General features: G+C 40.1%; 1 protein-coding gene across 1 annotated transcript in view; it reads right to left on the reverse strand.

The window, feature by feature from the left end:
* Window positions 1–17,932, reverse strand: part of polr3b (polymerase (RNA) III (DNA directed) polypeptide B) — a 67,832-nt gene that overhangs the window by 16,730 nt on the left and 33,170 nt on the right. Inside the window, exons 15-21 of the mRNA XM_048607938.1 lie at window positions 16,695–16,848; window positions 12,953–13,027; window positions 9,529–9,627; window positions 8,190–8,317; window positions 5,368–5,577; window positions 1,824–1,982; window positions 1,042–1,159 (exon numbers count right to left, since the gene is read on the reverse strand). Of these exons, the coding sequence (XP_048463895.1) occupies window positions 1,042–1,159; window positions 1,824–1,982; window positions 5,368–5,577; window positions 8,190–8,317; window positions 9,529–9,627; window positions 12,953–13,027; window positions 16,695–16,848 (943 nt within the window). The remainder of the gene's footprint in view (window positions 1–1,041; window positions 1,160–1,823; window positions 1,983–5,367; window positions 5,578–8,189; window positions 8,318–9,528; window positions 9,628–12,952; window positions 13,028–16,694; window positions 16,849–17,932) is intronic.

The following is a 17,932-nucleotide window of genomic DNA, read 5'->3' on the forward strand; positions in this document are numbered from 1 at the left end:
ACCCCTAGTTCTAGATCTCCATTAAGAGGAAATATCCTTTCCTCATGCTCTTAGTCAAAACCACTTGAGATCTTGTATGTTTCAATCAAGTTGCCTCCTATTGTTTTTGTATCCAGTGGTATCAGTCTCAGGTGAACCAAAATATCCGTGATTCAAGTTCCATGATAGAAATGAATAGGTTGATAATTTCAGTGTAGTACTCAGGGAATGCTGCACTGTCAGAAGAGCCAAACTTTGGATGTGACACTGAACTAAGTACTCCTCTGCCTATTTAGGGCAACATTAGAAGAGCAAGTCAGTTGTTAGTGATCTGGCCAGCACTTACTGCTAAGCCAACACCAAAGGTTAAATTATATGGGGAAATTGGCTTGTAGTAACTTGCAGTTAGCTGACTGAGAGGCAATCCGATTTAAGTATTTAAAATGTTAAAAAGGGATTCAACAGGCTAGATGCAGAGAAACTATTTTCTCTGGCTTGGGGAAATATAAGAACAAAGGGACAGAATCTTAAAATCAGAACGAGGCCACCAGAAGGGAAATCAAGAAGAAATCAAGATAAAGAATAGCAGAAATCAGGAATTCTTCCACTCACTCCATACCCCCCAGGCATTGTTGATACTGGGGATCAATTAGAGAAAATATTGAAGCAGATAAATGGATTGACAGATCCAGTTTCAATCTGATTAAGTTGTGGAACAAGCTGAATGGGAACAGAAAGAGGGTATTCAGCACAAAGTTGATTTCCTTTTTATTTCATTATTATTTCAGGGACCTTATCGTGTGCAAAACTGAGTGCATAATCTTTAATAACGACAATTGCACTGCAAAACAATTCACTGGCTGTGAAGCAACCTGGTTAACATTCCGAGGGTGTGAAACGTACTATGCAAGATTTTTTTTCTTCCAGATAATAATCTTTCCATTACGGCTTGTCAACCAAATTCCCTTTCTTTCTTCCCCCCACACCCTCCAAAAATGCCACCCACCCTGACAATCCCCAAGATGCATTCCACAAGTGACAGAAATCTGCATTTAAACATACGTGATTGGGACATCGCGAAACTGTGGCTGTTGGGATTGTGCAGTTCCCTCTAACGGAGTCTGTGTAACTGTCGGCATTGATTTGTTCACCAGCACCTGTCTGTTTTCCACTTTCTCACCTAGCCATAAATAAAAGGTGAAAATGGAAACAGTTTCTCACCAGAAACTTACACTGCAATGGAATAAAAGAATGAAAACATAATACAAATTCCAATTTGGTGCTGGATTCACCACAGTTGGCAAGATTAAGTTTCTGATCGACAGAACAGAATCAATTGCTTGTTTTTAATTTTAATACCATTGGAATGATCTAGAGACAGAAAAATAAAGTTTACTCAATATAAACACCAATGACTGACCAGTGATGGGTTTCCTCCTTTATATTGTTCTAACTGGATAAGTTTAATGAAAGCAACATGTTTGGCCTCTAATTGGTGAGCTTCATCAGCAGTTTTAAAAGCCAGGAAGCAGTGCTAAGAAAGGTCGCCTGGGCACTGAAAGTCGATTAATACCTTTCCAAGCATTCATTTTATTCACATTTGGATTTGAGGCAACTAATGCCAGTTAACCTCTCGACTGCAAATGGCAGCAGAGCAATGACTGTTGTGTTTTCACAACACTGGAGCTTCTTTTCTGGACGGGATTTAAAAAAGAAGGGTAACCTGGTGGAAGTCTTTAGGAAAATGACAGGGCTGATAGGGTATATGTGGAGAAAGTGCTTATTTTAATAAAATGCAAGTTTGATCATCCTTCGATTTAACCCAACATACCTTGTTCTCTTACCTGGTGAGCAAATACCATCCGCATCTAAAATTTCATGCCGCCAAATTGGCTTCCGTGTAGCTGCGTCAAGCATTGGACCCATGACTTTATCGAAAGTCTGATTTGTATAACGTTTAAGTGTACATTTAGCATTTTTATACACCAGACATCTTCCAAAGCCTTAGAGGAAAGATGAATGCAACGATTAGGACTCAGCAGTGGTTAACTGTGTGCCACTTTCCAAAGTTCTTACTGGTACTTAAAATCCCTTGGAGCATTTAGTTCCCATGGCACTGATAAACTGAGAAACAAAAGTAAGTGTGTTGGGAGAAGTGGGATGGGGGCAGTGCCATGAGATTAGGGTGGCAATGGCAGATAGTCTGTAGAATAAATGGCATTTCCAAGCACCAGCTTTATAAAATTCTTATTGCTGTCTCAAAATCCTTTCACAAACCAATGTTTGCAAAGCACCTTCAGTAGGAGGGAAATGTAATCTGAGGGTTTTTACTAAATCCACCAATTCTACATTGTTGGGTGTTAACTGTATATTAACTGAGCTTACTTGTATGGAAGTGTTAGGCATTAACTTAGAATTTGCTTGTGCTCCTGTATATAGACTGACTGAAACTACGATTGTTGGGTTAGGAGGTGCTTGTTTATAAAGTGCATCACTGTAAGCGAATGCTTATGTAAGATGTAAAGATTGGCTCCAGCTCTAACCTGCACCATCTGGTTTCCAGGATTATAACATGGGTTGGCAAAAGAGATTATAGATGCAATGGAAATGAACAGCCATGGTAGCTATACCCCAGTTACCATTCCACTAAGTTTACTATGTAATGTCACTGACCAGGAGAAGAAATCTTTACATTAACTGTCTCTGATGTAAACCTAATAATTTAAGGGACAGGCAATATCATTGTGATGAACATTCATAGGTGTTCAAATATTTCTGCATCGTGGTATGCAAGAGGAAATTAGATTAAATTAATCAAGTATAGAATGTGCTGAGTTTGTTTGGAGTCCTGACGGAACAGGAGCTAATGTAGCTTAAATTGGCTCAGGGCAATGGGTGAACCAAAGTGTAAAACAGGATTCATGCAAAGATTTGGATGAGCTCAAGTTTATAGAGGATGCAGATTCAGAAGGCAGGCCAAGACAGCTCAGCCAAATCTAGGAGCAACAAAGGCAACATGAGGTAGATGAGACAGATACATTATAGAGGTGGGAATAGGCAGTATTGGTGACAGAGCAGACGTGGTCAGAAGCTTATCTCTGGGTTAAATATGACAACCAGCTCTCCAACTATCCCAGATATCTGTGCTACTCCAATTCTGAACTATTTTGCAGCCCCAATTTTAAATTGTTTTATCATTGCTAAAAACACAACTGCCAACTGGGGCTCACAGCACTGGAATTCCTTCTATGAAACCCTCTGCCTTTTTAACCTCCTCTCACCATTTGTCCGAACATCTCATCCTGAAAACAGCGTCTCCCAAACATTGCTTATCCCATTTTGAGGTTTCAAAATTGTCATTAACCTTCGAGGCTTGTGAAAGAGTGAGTCAGACATACTGATCTGGGAAGACCTTTCACAGCGTGGAGAGGGTGCCCTCAGAGAGTGGGGAACCCAGTTGGAGCAGGCATATAGCTTCTATGACAGGTCAGAGCTCTATGGTGGCCATTACTACCTCAGAGCCTGTGACCCCATCTGGGGGTCTCCACCCCACTTTGGGAAGCCCTCCTTTAAGACAGGCAGTGCCACATCTTTTTTGATCACTAAGTCAATGAAAGTATGTTGAAGACACAGATCAGCAGTGCAGTACAATTTCATACTGAGTGCACTGGGTTCCAACATCTGAGGAGTTAACAAGAACCCGGGTGGAGCCTGCAATTCAGACTTCAGTTGGAATTCAGCGTTTGCAATGGCAGGCCAATCCAACAGCACTTTGTGATGGCCGTTTTCAGAAGCTTTGCAGGGATTAAATCCGAATTAAGCAGCCCACTAGCTGCTGACAATGTGTCCGGCTCCATCAACATCCCACTGTAATTTCTGATGGGGTGGTGCATATGTCCTGCCTGTGAGGGGTACCAGATAATCAGAGACTGACTGCATTCTGGTGAGATTGGGTGCAGTGGCCATGGTCAGTCCTGCAGCAGGTCCCAGAGACTGGGACATTGACACTGGAGCCTTCTCCCACAGATGAAAATGGATGGTGCAGGAACACTGGGATCAGTCAGGGAGGCCCTGGCAATGCAGAGCATGGTAAAGGTCAGAGGTGTGCCCTTTCTACCTTGCTGCAAGTGGGTCCTTCTGTTAGACACAGGAAGTCCAAAGAGGAGGGAACATCTTGTATCCAAATCGCCAACAAGGCCATAGGCCCTGGCTGTTTGTCTACATGGCACCATTTAATTTTTAGTGGCACCATGAGACCCTTAAGAAGAGTTTTCCAAATTGTGGGTCACAACTCCCAGTGGGGTTGTGGAGAGAGGATTTTGGGGACATGAGCATTAACTGCTGCAAACACCCCATAAATTCTTGTTTTCTTTTAAATGGTGGCCTCGGCCTAATGGACCAATATTTGACCCCAACCTCTGCTCCAAAAAAGCCAGTGGAAAGGTAGGTGCTTTAAAAAATCCCCGAAGATCGAACACTTTTCCTCTTCTGGTCTGCAACCTCAATTCCAGGCTCACCCTCTCTTCCCACTGAACCCTCCAACCCAACTTCCTTTACTTCTCAATAAAAACTGAAAGAACTGCCGGATGCTGTAAATCAGGAACAAAAACAGAAGTTGCTGGGAAAGCTCAGCAGGTTTGGCAGCATCTGTGAAGAAAAAAATCCACAGTTAACGTTTCAGGTCCGGTGACTCTTCCGAGGAAGGGTCACGGGACCCGGAATATTAACTCTGATTGTTTTACTCACATTTACTCACATTATTAACTCACATTTCCATGGTAAACTGAATGTCATCATGATGGTTGTGAATAGTTACATATCTTGGGATGCTGGTGTTACTGGTAAAGCCAGCAAGCCTAAACTAGCCATGGCTCAGTGAGCAGCACTCCTCTGCAGTTTCAAATCCCACTCCATTCGAATTGAACATAAAAACTTGAGCTGACACTTACTGTCGGAGTGCTGCACTGTCAGGTGCCATCTTTTGGTTGAGATGTTATACTTGCCCCTAACATAAAATGTGAAAAATCCCTTGTTACTCTTCCAAAGTAGAGCACTGGAGTTCACCCCTAGTGTCCAGGCCAACATTTATCGCTCAACCAACATCATCAATTCAGATTATTTGATCATTTCAGATCATTTCACTTAGCAAGTTCTTCAAAAAACAAGCAGTTCGCAAATTATCTGCGTTTCCTAAATAACAAGAACAATTACACCACCAAAAGCATTTCATTTTCTAATGTCCTGTGGAGACGAAAGGCAAGTTCCTTCCTCCTCCTTACAGTGGTCAACAAAGAGGACACAATTCTGAGATTACAGCAGCAACTTTTAAGATACATTGAGGATTCAACTTGAAAAGGTTAAGGAAGCAAATAATTTGGCCTACATCACCTCTGTCCAAAGAAGCCTTATTTAGGACGAGCGCATCTTCAATATCATAACCACTGTAGCTCATCACAGCTACTGTAGCATTCTGTCCTGCTGGGAGCTTTTCAAAGTCAATCAGCTCAATGGATTTGGTTTTCACCATAGGTTTCTGAGGGTAGGCAAGCAGGTACATGAGGGTGTCAATCCGATTCCGCTGGTTGTAGCCTATTGTACCTGCAGGGACACAAGACAGACTTCACTAGCTGCGTTCACGAAAATAATTTTAAAGAAACTTTTGGTGATCTCATTTTTATGCATAAATCAAATCTAAAAACAAAATCATGTGCAAGAAAGCAAAATTCCAACCTGAAACAGGTGCAAAGAATAGATAACCTCCTCTTAATTAAATAGGATTCATTATTTTTTATTTGGGGCTTCATTAGCTTCTTGGTTACAATATAAGCATTCATAGACTTGTCTTCAGAATCATTTACACTTGGGAAATGCAAGACCTGGAATAATCCAGTTTTTGTCATCAACCTGAATATATTAGTTCAGCAGGACATGAGGAAACTGCTGTTAAGTAAATCCACACCTCAATAGCAAATGCAGAAACAAATGTGTCAAAGGTAACAATTCATTCTTCCAACAAATTAGGTGATAGTAATAGCTTAGTGATCTATTTTCCAAACAGAATAGAATCCACAGAATTGCTACAGTATGGTAGGAGGCCATTTGGCCCATTGAATCCACAGTAACCCTCCAAAGTGCATCCCACTTAGAACCACCTCCCTACTCTATCCCGGAACCCTGCATAACCATGGCTAATCCACCCAACCAACACTTTCCTGGACACTAAGAACAATTTATCACGGACAATCTCCACCTAACCTGCACGAGGAACCCCATGCAGACACGGGGAGAACGTGCAAACTCCACAGACAGTCACCCAAGGGTGGAAGCAAACCAGAGTCCCTGACGTGTGCAGCAAAGCTAACCAGTGTGCCATGCCACCGCAAACATAACTTCCTGGGCATCAAGCATATGAGTTTCTGTAGTGCAAACTCGGTAATTATTTAAATATTTGAAATAAACCCTGCAAGGATCGCTGCTTTGCTTTTGTTCCTGGTTTGACTCTGCTTCGTGCACAATTTATTAAACCACTGAGAGCAAGGTATTGTGACCTTATCTCAAACTTGATTAAAAAGGAGGGAAATTTACACCAAAGCAGCAAACAAAATAGAAATGACTGCAAAATCCCGCTTCGAACTCATAATGTAGGAAGTCTCGGGGTCACAAATTTACACTGAATATATAAAAGGAGTATAACCTGAAATTAGAGGTGCTGTATGGACTGCTTTAAGTAGTTACTGTAATGGGTCTTTTACGGTTTTATTTAAATGTAATTAGTTAAAAAGGAAGCATTTTCAAGGCTATGGAAAAAGGGCAAAGGAATGGGACTAATTGATGTCTCTTTTAAACAAGTGACACAAGGGCCAAATGATGGCCTTCTATATTAGTTAATTCTAATAGAAAGTCACCTCTCAGAGTCATCACATCAGTCCCACACCCTGCTGTCCCTCCTCATCTTTAAGACTTTTTCCAACTACTTTTTTGAAAGTTATTATTGAATCTGCATCCATTCGTCTTTTTAAAGGCAATGCAACTTCCTACTAAAAACAAATTCACATCTTCTTTTCGGTTCTTTTATTAGCTTTCTTAAATCTCTTTACTTACACTGTCGAAACCTCTTGCAATTTTGAACACCTCTATAAAATCTCCCCTTAACTTTCTCTGGTCCAGTCACTCCTCATAACTGAAGGCCCTCATCCTCGATATCATTTAGTAAATCTGATTGTGTGGTGAGTTGGTTCAGCCAATAGTCATCAGTTAAAAGCAATGCGTTTTCTTTTTCCACAAAGACTGCACAGTGTCACGATGGTGCCATTAATCACAGCTATGCATTCAACCTGCTCAACATTTACATCCATGTTTCGACAGTCACCCCGCTTTCTAACGTCAGAAGTGACGACCAGGCACTGTATCCAGGGAGCTGATTGTACAAGCTCAGGTCTGGGCAGCTGAATACACCAGCCACAGAGGAAAAAAAAACAGACAATGAATTGCAAATGACACTCCAAAACAAAAACACAAAAAGCTTCACACACAAAACCAACAATGGGACTCTGCATATATATCGATCTGCAGCTCTGTATGCACTGATCCTACTTAACTGTGTGTGGCAACAAACTGTTCACTTTGAAAATGATGTCAAACGGGTACAAACACAGAAAGCAATTAGGAGAAATCTTTAGTGCTGGTCTTACACCGCTGACCCACTCCGAGTAAAGAACAGTGACAGGAATAACGCATAGAGAAACAGATGCTCAGAATATCAGTACACAAACACAATCACAGTGATAAATAAAATCCTTCACAATATAATCCAGAATTATTGAATTTACAGCAAGGGAAGTGGTTGTTCAACTTTATTTTAAGCTGACCTCATCAAATCATATTTCCCTGCCCTTCTCCCCCATCCCCCTTTTCCTTTATAGTCTTGCTTTCAAATCTTTGTCAAATATTCTTTAAAATGAAATTGCATGCCTTGTATCTTTAGGTCCTTAGGATAAACCATTCCCTGTTTGAATAACAGCTTTGTCGACAAAAATTACTCTAATCACCCTTTCACTCCAGCCAATGACAATTCTCAGTCTGGTTCTCGTGACCCATTCACCAACCAGTTGAAAAAACTCACCCTTTGATTATTCAGTTTCTCCTTCCTTCAGAAATTGTCTGTTTAAGCAGAAGTTGCATGAATTTTTCACAAGCTAAGTAACTCTTACCCATGGCTTGCTTCCCCATGGCACACTGGTAGGTGTTCCTTGGAGACTGATTGTGGTGAGGGTAGGGAATGAGCCCTGCACATACACCAAGAAGTGTAAATGGTTCAATCTCCAAGTGGGTCGTAGATCTGTAATAACCAGCAATAAAGAAAATTTCAATCACATTGGTGTGATAGCCTAGTGGTATTATCATTGGATTGTTAACCCAGAGACCCAAATAACATTCTGGGGACCCAGGTTCAGATCCCGCCACTGCAGATGGTAGAATTTGAATTCAATAAATATCTGGAATTAAGAATCTAATGATGACCATGAATCCATTGTCGATTGTTGTAAAAACCCATCTGGTTCACTAATGCCCTTTAGGGAAGGAAACTGCACATCCTTACCTGGTCTGGCCTATATGTGACTCCAGACCCACAGCAATGTGGTTGACTCTAAAATGCCCTCTGGGCAATTAGGGATGGGCAATAAATGCTGCCTAGTTAGTGACACCCTCATCCCATGAATGAATAAAAGAAAATTAAAATTAAACAGGAAAACAGAAAAATCTTATATCTATACATCAGAAATTTCAGAAGTAGAATAGACTGCTCTGTTTACTTACTTCTAACTCATTCATTACAATAATTCTGAAAAAAATTTCTAGAATAGGGATCAAGTGAGTTAGAAGCAGTTTTTTTTTCCATAGAACAACATTGTCTTCACAGAACAGGCAAGTTTAGAGGGCGGTTTAATGCAAATCAATGAGCGGTTAAAGTAAATAAGGAGAAAATGGTTCCAGTGGTAGATGACCTTGTAAGAAGAAGTGATAGATTTAAGATAATTGGCAAAAGAACCAGAGGCGAGATGAGAAAGTGTTTTAGGCAGCTGGAATGTACAGCTCAAAAGAGCAGTTAAAATAGATTCAACAGCAATTTTCAAAAAGTAATTGGATAAATATGTGAAGAGAAAACATTCCCATGGCTACGTGGAAATAGGACAGTGAAACCTGTCCAATAAGCTCTGTGCACAAGCTGGTCAAACAGGTTGGACTGAAGAACCTCAAAAATGAGGTGGAAAGAATTTTGCTGGGTTAGGGTATCAAGAATATAGAGCAAAGAGAGGCAAATGGAAGTTTATATACCGATCTGCCATGATCTGATGGATAGCAGAACTGGAGAAGGGTTGAATGGCCTCCTTCTCTTTCAGTGTTTATAACATTTTATATCCAGGCATTATCATCCTAGACATGGACCTTTAACTTAAAACGAAAATTATTTTGTGTGTGCAGAATCAGAATCTTTTGAAATGATTTTATATAAAATCATATCATGTGGTTGTAAGTTCCTAAACTTACTTGTTGATCATATGCTCATAAAGTGCAATATAGCAATCATTTTCTTCGTTAACATCAAGGTATTCCACTAATCCTTCGTGTAGGAAGTCTTCAAAGGACCTGGTCAAGAATCATAAAAATTAAACCACCTATTACATTAATACACAAGAAAATGCTATGGATGCTGAAAATCTGAAATGTTTTATTTCATTGCTTGTTCTATTACCAGTTCCTTTTGTCTTGCATCATCACCTCCTTTTGACATGTAATCTGCTTTTCACCTCACCCATTTCCTGACCCGCTGAGTTCTTCCAGGATTGTGTTAATTACAGCTGAGGTACCTTCAATCCCTAAACTTCACCTTTATTTCCTTAAGCTCCGTTTACCCAACTCCTCTCAAATGTTTTGATTAACTCAGCATTCGTAGCCTCAGAGGGTTGTCAAAGTTTATCAACCAGCACAAGGAAGACCAGCAGAGGGAAAGCCAACAAAAAAAAAATGAGCGTATGCAGTAACCGTGATTAAAAAGAAATGCAGGCAACTCTATTTGGAGGACATCACTATTTTACAAACAACGCCGAAATGAAGAAGTACAATTAAAACACATCTTAAATGGGGGAATTCCTGTACACTAAAAAGCACGTAAAAGATGTGGGTGTCAACCGTGGCTCAGTTGGTAGTATAGTTACTCATCACTGAGTCACAAGGTTCCAGATTGAATTCTCACTCCAAGACTTGATGACAGAAATTAAAGCTGTCCCTCCAGAGCAGGACTAATGCAGTGCTGCACTGTTGGAGCTGCTGTCACATGAGATGTTAAACAGAGGCTGAATCTGCTCTCATGTGGGCAAGAGAGACCCCATCTCATTTCAAAGTTGTTATTTCCAGTGTTTTGGTCAATACGTATTCCTTAAATCAATGTCACAAAAACAGATTGTCTGATTATTTCCACACTGTTGTTTGTTAAGAGTTTGCTGTATCCAAATTGGTTACCTTGTTTTAGAGTCAGAGCTGTAAAGTATGGAAACGGACCCTTCGGTCAAACTCATCCATGCCTTACAACAATAACTACACTTCAAATGTACTTAACTGCCCATAATGTGCTTTCCAACAGCTGGTTGTGAAAAGTGCTATATAAATGAAAAACTCTCTCAACAAAAAAAATCAGCCTATGAGTTTTACTACTGCCTTCTTAGGAACGATATATTGGCCTTGGAGGGAGTAAAACACAGGTTTACAAGAATGATACCTGGATTCAGAGGTGATGTGGAGAGATTACACAAATTAGGCCTGTTTTCACTAGAATTGAGAGGGTTAACAGGTGATTGATCAAAGTTTTCAATATAGTAACAGCAAATGACAGGGTAGATAAGGATCAACTATTTCCACTGGTTGGGGACTCTAGAACTAGAAAACATAGTCTAAAACATTAGGGCCAGACTGTTCAGGAGAGATGTTAGGAAGCACTTCTACACACAAAGGGTGGTACAGGTTTGGAATTCTCCTCTACAAACAGCAGTTGATGCTGGATCAGTCGTTAGTTTTAACTCTGAGATAGATGTATTTTCGTTAAGCAATAGGTATTAAGGGATGAGTGGTATTATCACTGGACTGTTAACCCAAAGACCCAGACAATGTTCTGGGGACCCGGGTTCGAATCCCACCACAGCAGATGGTAGAATTTGAATTCAATAAATATCTGGAATTAACACTCTAATGATGACTGTGAATCCATCATTGATTGTTGGAAAAACCCATCTGGTTCACTAATGTCCTTTAGGGAAGGAAACTGCCATCCTTACCTGGTCTGGCCTATATGTGACTTCAGACCCACAGCAATGTGGTTGGCTCTTAACTGCCCTCTGGGCAATTAGGAATGGGCAATAAATGCTGGCCGGTCAGTGATGCCCTCATCTCCATTAATGAATTATTAAAAAAAAAAGGGCCAAAGGCAGGGATATGGAGTTAAGGCCACAATCAGCCAGGATCTCACTGAATGGTGGAACCGGCTCAAGGGGCTGAATGGCCTACTCTGATTCTGACTTTCTTGGATTTGTGTTCTACTTCCCAAGGATCTAACTTACCCGAACAAATGCTTTCTTTCCTGCCTCACCTGCACCTCTGTTTCTTAAGTACACCACACCTGGACACACAAATCCATTGGGAATGTCATTCTTTGGGGTCTATTTCCATTCTCAATGAGTTTTTTTCCTACACCTTATGACACAAATTGCAAATCAAAGGGAACATATTTCACAGCAGATTTTATAGCATTCAGTTAAACACAACAAGGCCTTTGAGTGCGCACCTTTGTTGATTTTTCAGCTTTTCTCTGAGACAGAAACACTGTTTTGTTCTGGCAGCCTGTCCTTTTAATTCAGGGCACAAATGATTAAAAAAAAACACCAGTCCTAAATGGTTATGCAGGCTACAATGCTAGTGCTTGCTCCTTCCATGGTAACAGGGAACGAACACATATGAAATCTATATGGAAATTGAGGGGTTCAGTTACAGGTATGACAACTTGCTTCTAAGGTGGCTAGTAGCCATGAAATTCTAATGAACCTCAATAGCCAAGTGAGGAGCAGAGGAGCAAAGGAGCAAGGAGGAGAGGGACAGAACTGAGCATTTCACTGATAGATCTGCTAGCTCAAAAATTGAGCAAGGAAATGTTTACAAAAATTATGTTACATCTTTCATTTCCTAAAATTGAGGATAATAACAGAATATCACTAAATATATCTATACCATTGTCTAATAATTGTTTTTTTTAAATACTTGAACCTCAAAGTGAGCTCTGAACTGAATTGCTATTGATCATTGAAGATTACAGAGATATCCTGAAGACAGAAATAACTCCCTTGGTTTAAAAGTAATTGCGAGGCATAACTTTTAGTTCATGTTCCTTGGGGATTGAGAAATATATCAGCCATGATTGAATGGCAGAGCGAACGCAATGCGCCAAATGGCCTAATTCTGCTTCTATAGCTTATAGTCTTATTACCATATGCAGCAATTAAACGATTTTGTTTTTAAATCACAGTATTAAGGCCACTGAAAAGACAATTTCGGATGTGTGATACAGGAAGCAAAATGTTTCAGAGGAAAGCCAAGGCATCAAAATGCAATATCAATTTTTGCCATCTTGTGCCCTTCAATATAATCATGCACATTCAAAAAGATAAGCATAACAGCAACCAGCTGAAAACCACCCAACAGCTGGTTATTAGGCAGAAACAAGGCAGCAAAGGAACATGCCAGCAATTTGCCCCCTATGTGGGAAATTACCAATTCTCCACCCAGCAGAGTCACCCAGTGTCCTGGACTGACTTACTGTGGAATTGCAAGGAAAAGGTCACAGTGCTACCACAGTGTGTACATTAAGTTACCCTTTTCAACAAAAATAAAAATCATGTTGATGTTAGTAAATTTATATTGAGATTACCTGTAACCCTGAGATAGTTCTTCAATATGCTTATTTGTGACTGCTGGTTGTCTGTTCTTCACAATAATGTAGGGCCTAAACAAAATTAAGCAAAGAACCTTTCATTAGAGAGGCCAATATTCTCCAATGCAACTAATGATGCTTTTGCTAAGAAAAGCATGTGGAGAACAAAAATAAAATTATTGAAACTCTATTTCAAATCAATAATAATCAGGTACAGCACAAATCTTCATTTTTAGAGCACAATCGCAAGAAACAAGGGTACACTACATTTCAGGTACTATTATCCAATTTGTACATTCCAAATTGAATTTACATTTAAGTACAGAAACTAACAGCAGTGTACATTAGTCTGGTTACCTTTACCAGGGAGACAATTACAGTCTGAAGGGGTGGAGAAGACGAGCAGGTCATTACCGGTAGCAGCTACAATTCTACACAGGCCAGCAAGGCAGAATTTAATCAATTTATTCTTTCGTAGGATATTCCTAAACACCCTTGAAACATTTCAGAGAATAGTTAAAAAGTCAAGCATATTGCTGCGTGTCTGGAGTCACATATAGACCACAACTGGTCAGAATGACAAGTTTCCTTCCTGATAAAAGGACATCAGTGAACCAGATGGGCTTTCCCTGACACCCCAAAAAGGTTCACATTGCTCACTAGGAAAGTTCTGAGCGTGCACACTTTGAAAAATGCTTTGCTAGTGAAAAAAATCATGTAGGTACCCAAATAAGCATGAGCGAATGTGACAGAATGACGTTACTGGCAGGGGTCCTATTCATGGTGAGACTTGAAGCTATGGCACCATAGCAATAGCCAGAGTCTCTAGATTATCAGTCCAGTGACAATTCCACAACATCGCCACGTCAGAAGTCAGATGACTCCAGGTTATAGTCCAACAGATTTATTTCAAATCACAAGCTTTCAGAGCATTGCCCTTTTGTCACTTCACCTGAAGGGACAATGCTTCGAAAGCTTGTGATTTCAAATAAACCTGTTGGAAGATAACCTGGTGTTGTCTGACTTCTGACCTTGTCCATCCCAGTCCAACACGGGCACTTCCACATCATGTCACCACCTCACCTTAAGCACATGCTGCTACCTTCACAGTGGTCCCGTACAGTTCCTTGATAATAATAATCACTGAACCTCCTTGGCTCGAGTAAGTGACTGGGTGGCAGGGTAGATGGGACTGAACAAAAATATATCCACAATGCAGGAAGCACCTGAAAGGCAATTCACGTCAAATGCCCACTTTTGTGTGAATTCTGCCGAGGCAAACAGAACGTGTGGCCCACCAGAAGAAAACCAATGTCAGTGTCAGTTATACCCAGTTCTTTATCTCAGCCTTAGTTCCCACCCCCTTCCAAGCTATTAAGGAGTCCCAGCCTTGTGCTTTTCCCTCTGCAGCTCTACTTAACCAAAAAGGCAAAACAAAAGGTTTTATTCGTTAGCTCTGCCGCTTGATACTTTTAAATGGTCATTTTTATTAACTACTCATTTAAAGTAGTAATATTTTGATTCAGACTATTTTTTTCTCTTAAAACTCATATCTACAGTTATGGCAAACTTTATTTTCTTAAAGGCGCTCACCAACTGCCCCCACCACCCATCAAGTGAGAGAAACATTGAAATGTGTCCTCCCAAGCAAAAACGTCAAACGATCCTGTTTTAAAATAAAGCTCAAGCCCTTGTTCTAATCTGCATTACATCTTCAATGCAACCATTGCAACATCACCAGTGCAACCTTCGTAATCTTTAAAAATAAAAGGGTGCAAATATTTGAAGTTACATTGGCTGATGTCCCCAATGTAGCTTTATATTTACTGTTCAAAACTAAATCAGAAAAATGCAAGGGAGGCTACAGCCCATCTCCCAGTGAATAGACCGCACCAGTGAAAATGAGCATACTTGGATAGGCTTAATGAAAATGAGCAGATTTATGAAAGTGTTTCGGATCTCTGTTTGCCGCGCTTGACATGGGGACACGTATCTCTGCACGCTGTACCACTATCACCGCAGCAACACAACAAGACAAAGGGCGGCATGCGACATCTGATCATCAGCAAGCTCACTGTTTGCACAGCGAGCTCCAGCACAGAGCAGAAAATAAACAGTAGGTACTCGTATAAAAATAAAGCACAAACACTTCCTTAACTTTCAATGAGCACATCTTAAAAAGTTAAGTACTGTATCAGAACAATGCAATCCAAGTATGCATTACAGGATAGGGCAAACAGAAATTCCATTACTTCTTCAACTGCAGAACAATGCCACAGCAAAGAAAGGGATGAGATTTTTTTTTATGAAAAGAATTTAGTAGCACCGAATGCGATTGATAATGCAAACACAGCATAAAACACATGACGAGTAGGGAAGAGATCTTCTAGAATTTAGTATTTTTTTTCTTCCAAAGGTAGTGCACTTTTATCCATAAAAGAATAAAACAAATAAATTGTAATGCTCTGCGATACTTCTGAAACATTAGTCTAGTTTAGTCTTATTTATATTGTCTGTGTATGCGATGATGTGCAATAATTATTAGGGCCAAAAATTAATTAACGTAGCTTACTTCTGCACAAAGTCTCAAGTACCAAGGTAGGAACTATTTATCACCCAGACCTTTAGCTTGTTGAACAATGGAATTTCAGTAGATGTTACCGAATGAACAGGTGCTACACATCAAGCAACATTCACAGCACAGAAACAGGCTGATTATAATGTCATATTTCAGATAGGCCTCTTCCGACTGGTCTTTATCTTACCCAATCTGCACATGCTTTGATTTTGACCTCTTGAACATACCTAAGTTTAATTGTTCCATCATTGGCAACTGAGAGTTCAGCTACTTAAGCTCTGACTCAAGAATTCCCACCTTAGACCTCCCTGCTTCTCTACTCTCTCTCCTTCTTTAGGAGGGTCCTTAAAACCTACCTCACAGACTAAGCTTTGGGTCACTTGTCCTCACGTTGCCTCACACGGCTCAGAATCTAACTTTTGCTTGCAATATTCACTTCTTGGACAGGAACACCCTGGAGTTCCATTTTTTATTATCATGGAAACAGACAAAACAGTAGAAGGACATTTGGCTCATTGTGCCTGGCCTGGCTTTTGGAAAGAATAATTCAACCAATCAGTTCCACTCAGTTGCTATTTGTCCATAGCCCTTTAAATTTTTACTTTATATTCTAACATATAAAAATGCATATGAAAACATAGAAATATGTTACCAATGAATCTGCTCTCAAGCAGTGCATTCCAGATGACCATTTGTCATGAAGTAACTAATAAGAATTTTTCCATTTCTTGATTTCAGCTTATTAATACACATTGGAAGCGTAAATTGCCGAACACAAATTGCTACAGTCCCACATTCCATGCACTGCACTTCCACCCCAAACCATAGAACATCACTCATCAATACGTCCATTCTCAGATGCCCTCTTAACGGAAACCTTCCACACCTCTTTCAATGTTGACTTCTTTCTCCTTAAATCCAGTCTTACCATTAAAAACTTTATCAAGTGTTTTATGAAAATCCTATATAATTCACATTCACTGCATTTCTCTCCACCCTCTCAGTTCTTCACAAGTTTTGTAGGATATAATGGGGCAGATTCACACATTGTCGTCTTCGTAGATGAACAGCATGGAATGTGAAGAGACCCCACATGCTATCAACAGGATTAACAGAGCTCTGCCATAAGTTGCTCAAGTAAGTACCCAGTGCTTTTAATACCTGCAAAGTCTGCCTCCATCGGAAGAAATATAAACACAGCGATCTGTCAGATTTGTAGAGATAGAAACAAATTCATTGATGTATCCTGCTCGGCGCATCAAACGGAATGTTTTCACCAGTTTCTGATGATCGTGTATTACACCCAAGATGTTACCTTTGGAGATCAGCACAGACAGGGAGAGATTACATTAAAAGAATAGGTGTTGAATATAATTGCAAATTAGATGCAGGCCATTCAGCCCACTGCAGCTGTGAGAGCTCTTTGAAAAAGCTACTTAATCCCACTACATCCTCCCCATAATCCTAAAATGTAGCTGTGTTCCATACATGTTCAACTGTCTTGAAAGTTCCTGAAGTCAAATTCAACTACTTTCAAGGATTTCCAATCCTAATAAATCTGTTTAAAAAGACTTCCCACTTCCTTTCTTGTTCTTTTGCCAATTATTTTAGATCAAGCCCCTCTGAATACTGATCCATTTGACAAAAAGCAAAAAAAACAAACTTTTTTTCCCTATCAGAACCCCTAAATTTTCAATTCCTCAAACAGATTTCTATTTAATCTTTTCTACTGAAAGAAGAATAGCTCCAGCTGCTCCAATCTTTCCACACAACTGAAGTTTTTCAACCCTGGTAAAATTCCCCTACCTTCTCCAGGGCCTTGACCTCCTTCCTAAAGTGTGATGCTCGGAGATGTTTACAATATCTCTGCTGAGGCCTGACCAGTGATTCTTAAAACGTCTGCAATTATTTTTATTCAACACCTCCACTTACAACGCAAAGTGTCCCAAAAGTTTTCTTAGGCACCTCATTAGGTTGCCCAGTCACCTTCAAGGATTTGTAACTCTGCATTTCCTTCTGCTCCTAACATCCCAACCCCTCACGATAGGTGTTCCCTCTACGCTTCCCATTATTCAGAGACCTGACCAAGCTGTTGACAGAGATGTGGAAGGGAATTATCCCATTGGCCTGAGCACTGCTTTTTTATTTTGCAGTCATCAAAATGCTTGCGGTAGTAACAGTGGAAGAAATTAAGTCAACAAAAGGTTAAAGAAAAAACACAAAAAGATGTTCTGCTTTAAAGAGAGTAAGTAAGTTCAGGTATGTGGAAGATGAGCTATATTTAAAGACTGAAAGTAGCTTATGCAACCAAGCTGCCATTACTCTTTCGCATGCAATTAAGGTACAAAATTCCAGATACACAGACAGAAAATGCTGGCTCTAACTTGCTGCTAAGAAGC

Source organism: Rhincodon typus, chromosome 18 (genome assembly GCF_021869965.1).
Source record: "Rhincodon typus isolate 14 chromosome 18, sRhiTyp1.1, whole genome shotgun sequence".
NCBI lineage: Eukaryota > Metazoa > Chordata > Chondrichthyes > Orectolobiformes > Rhincodontidae > Rhincodon > Rhincodon typus.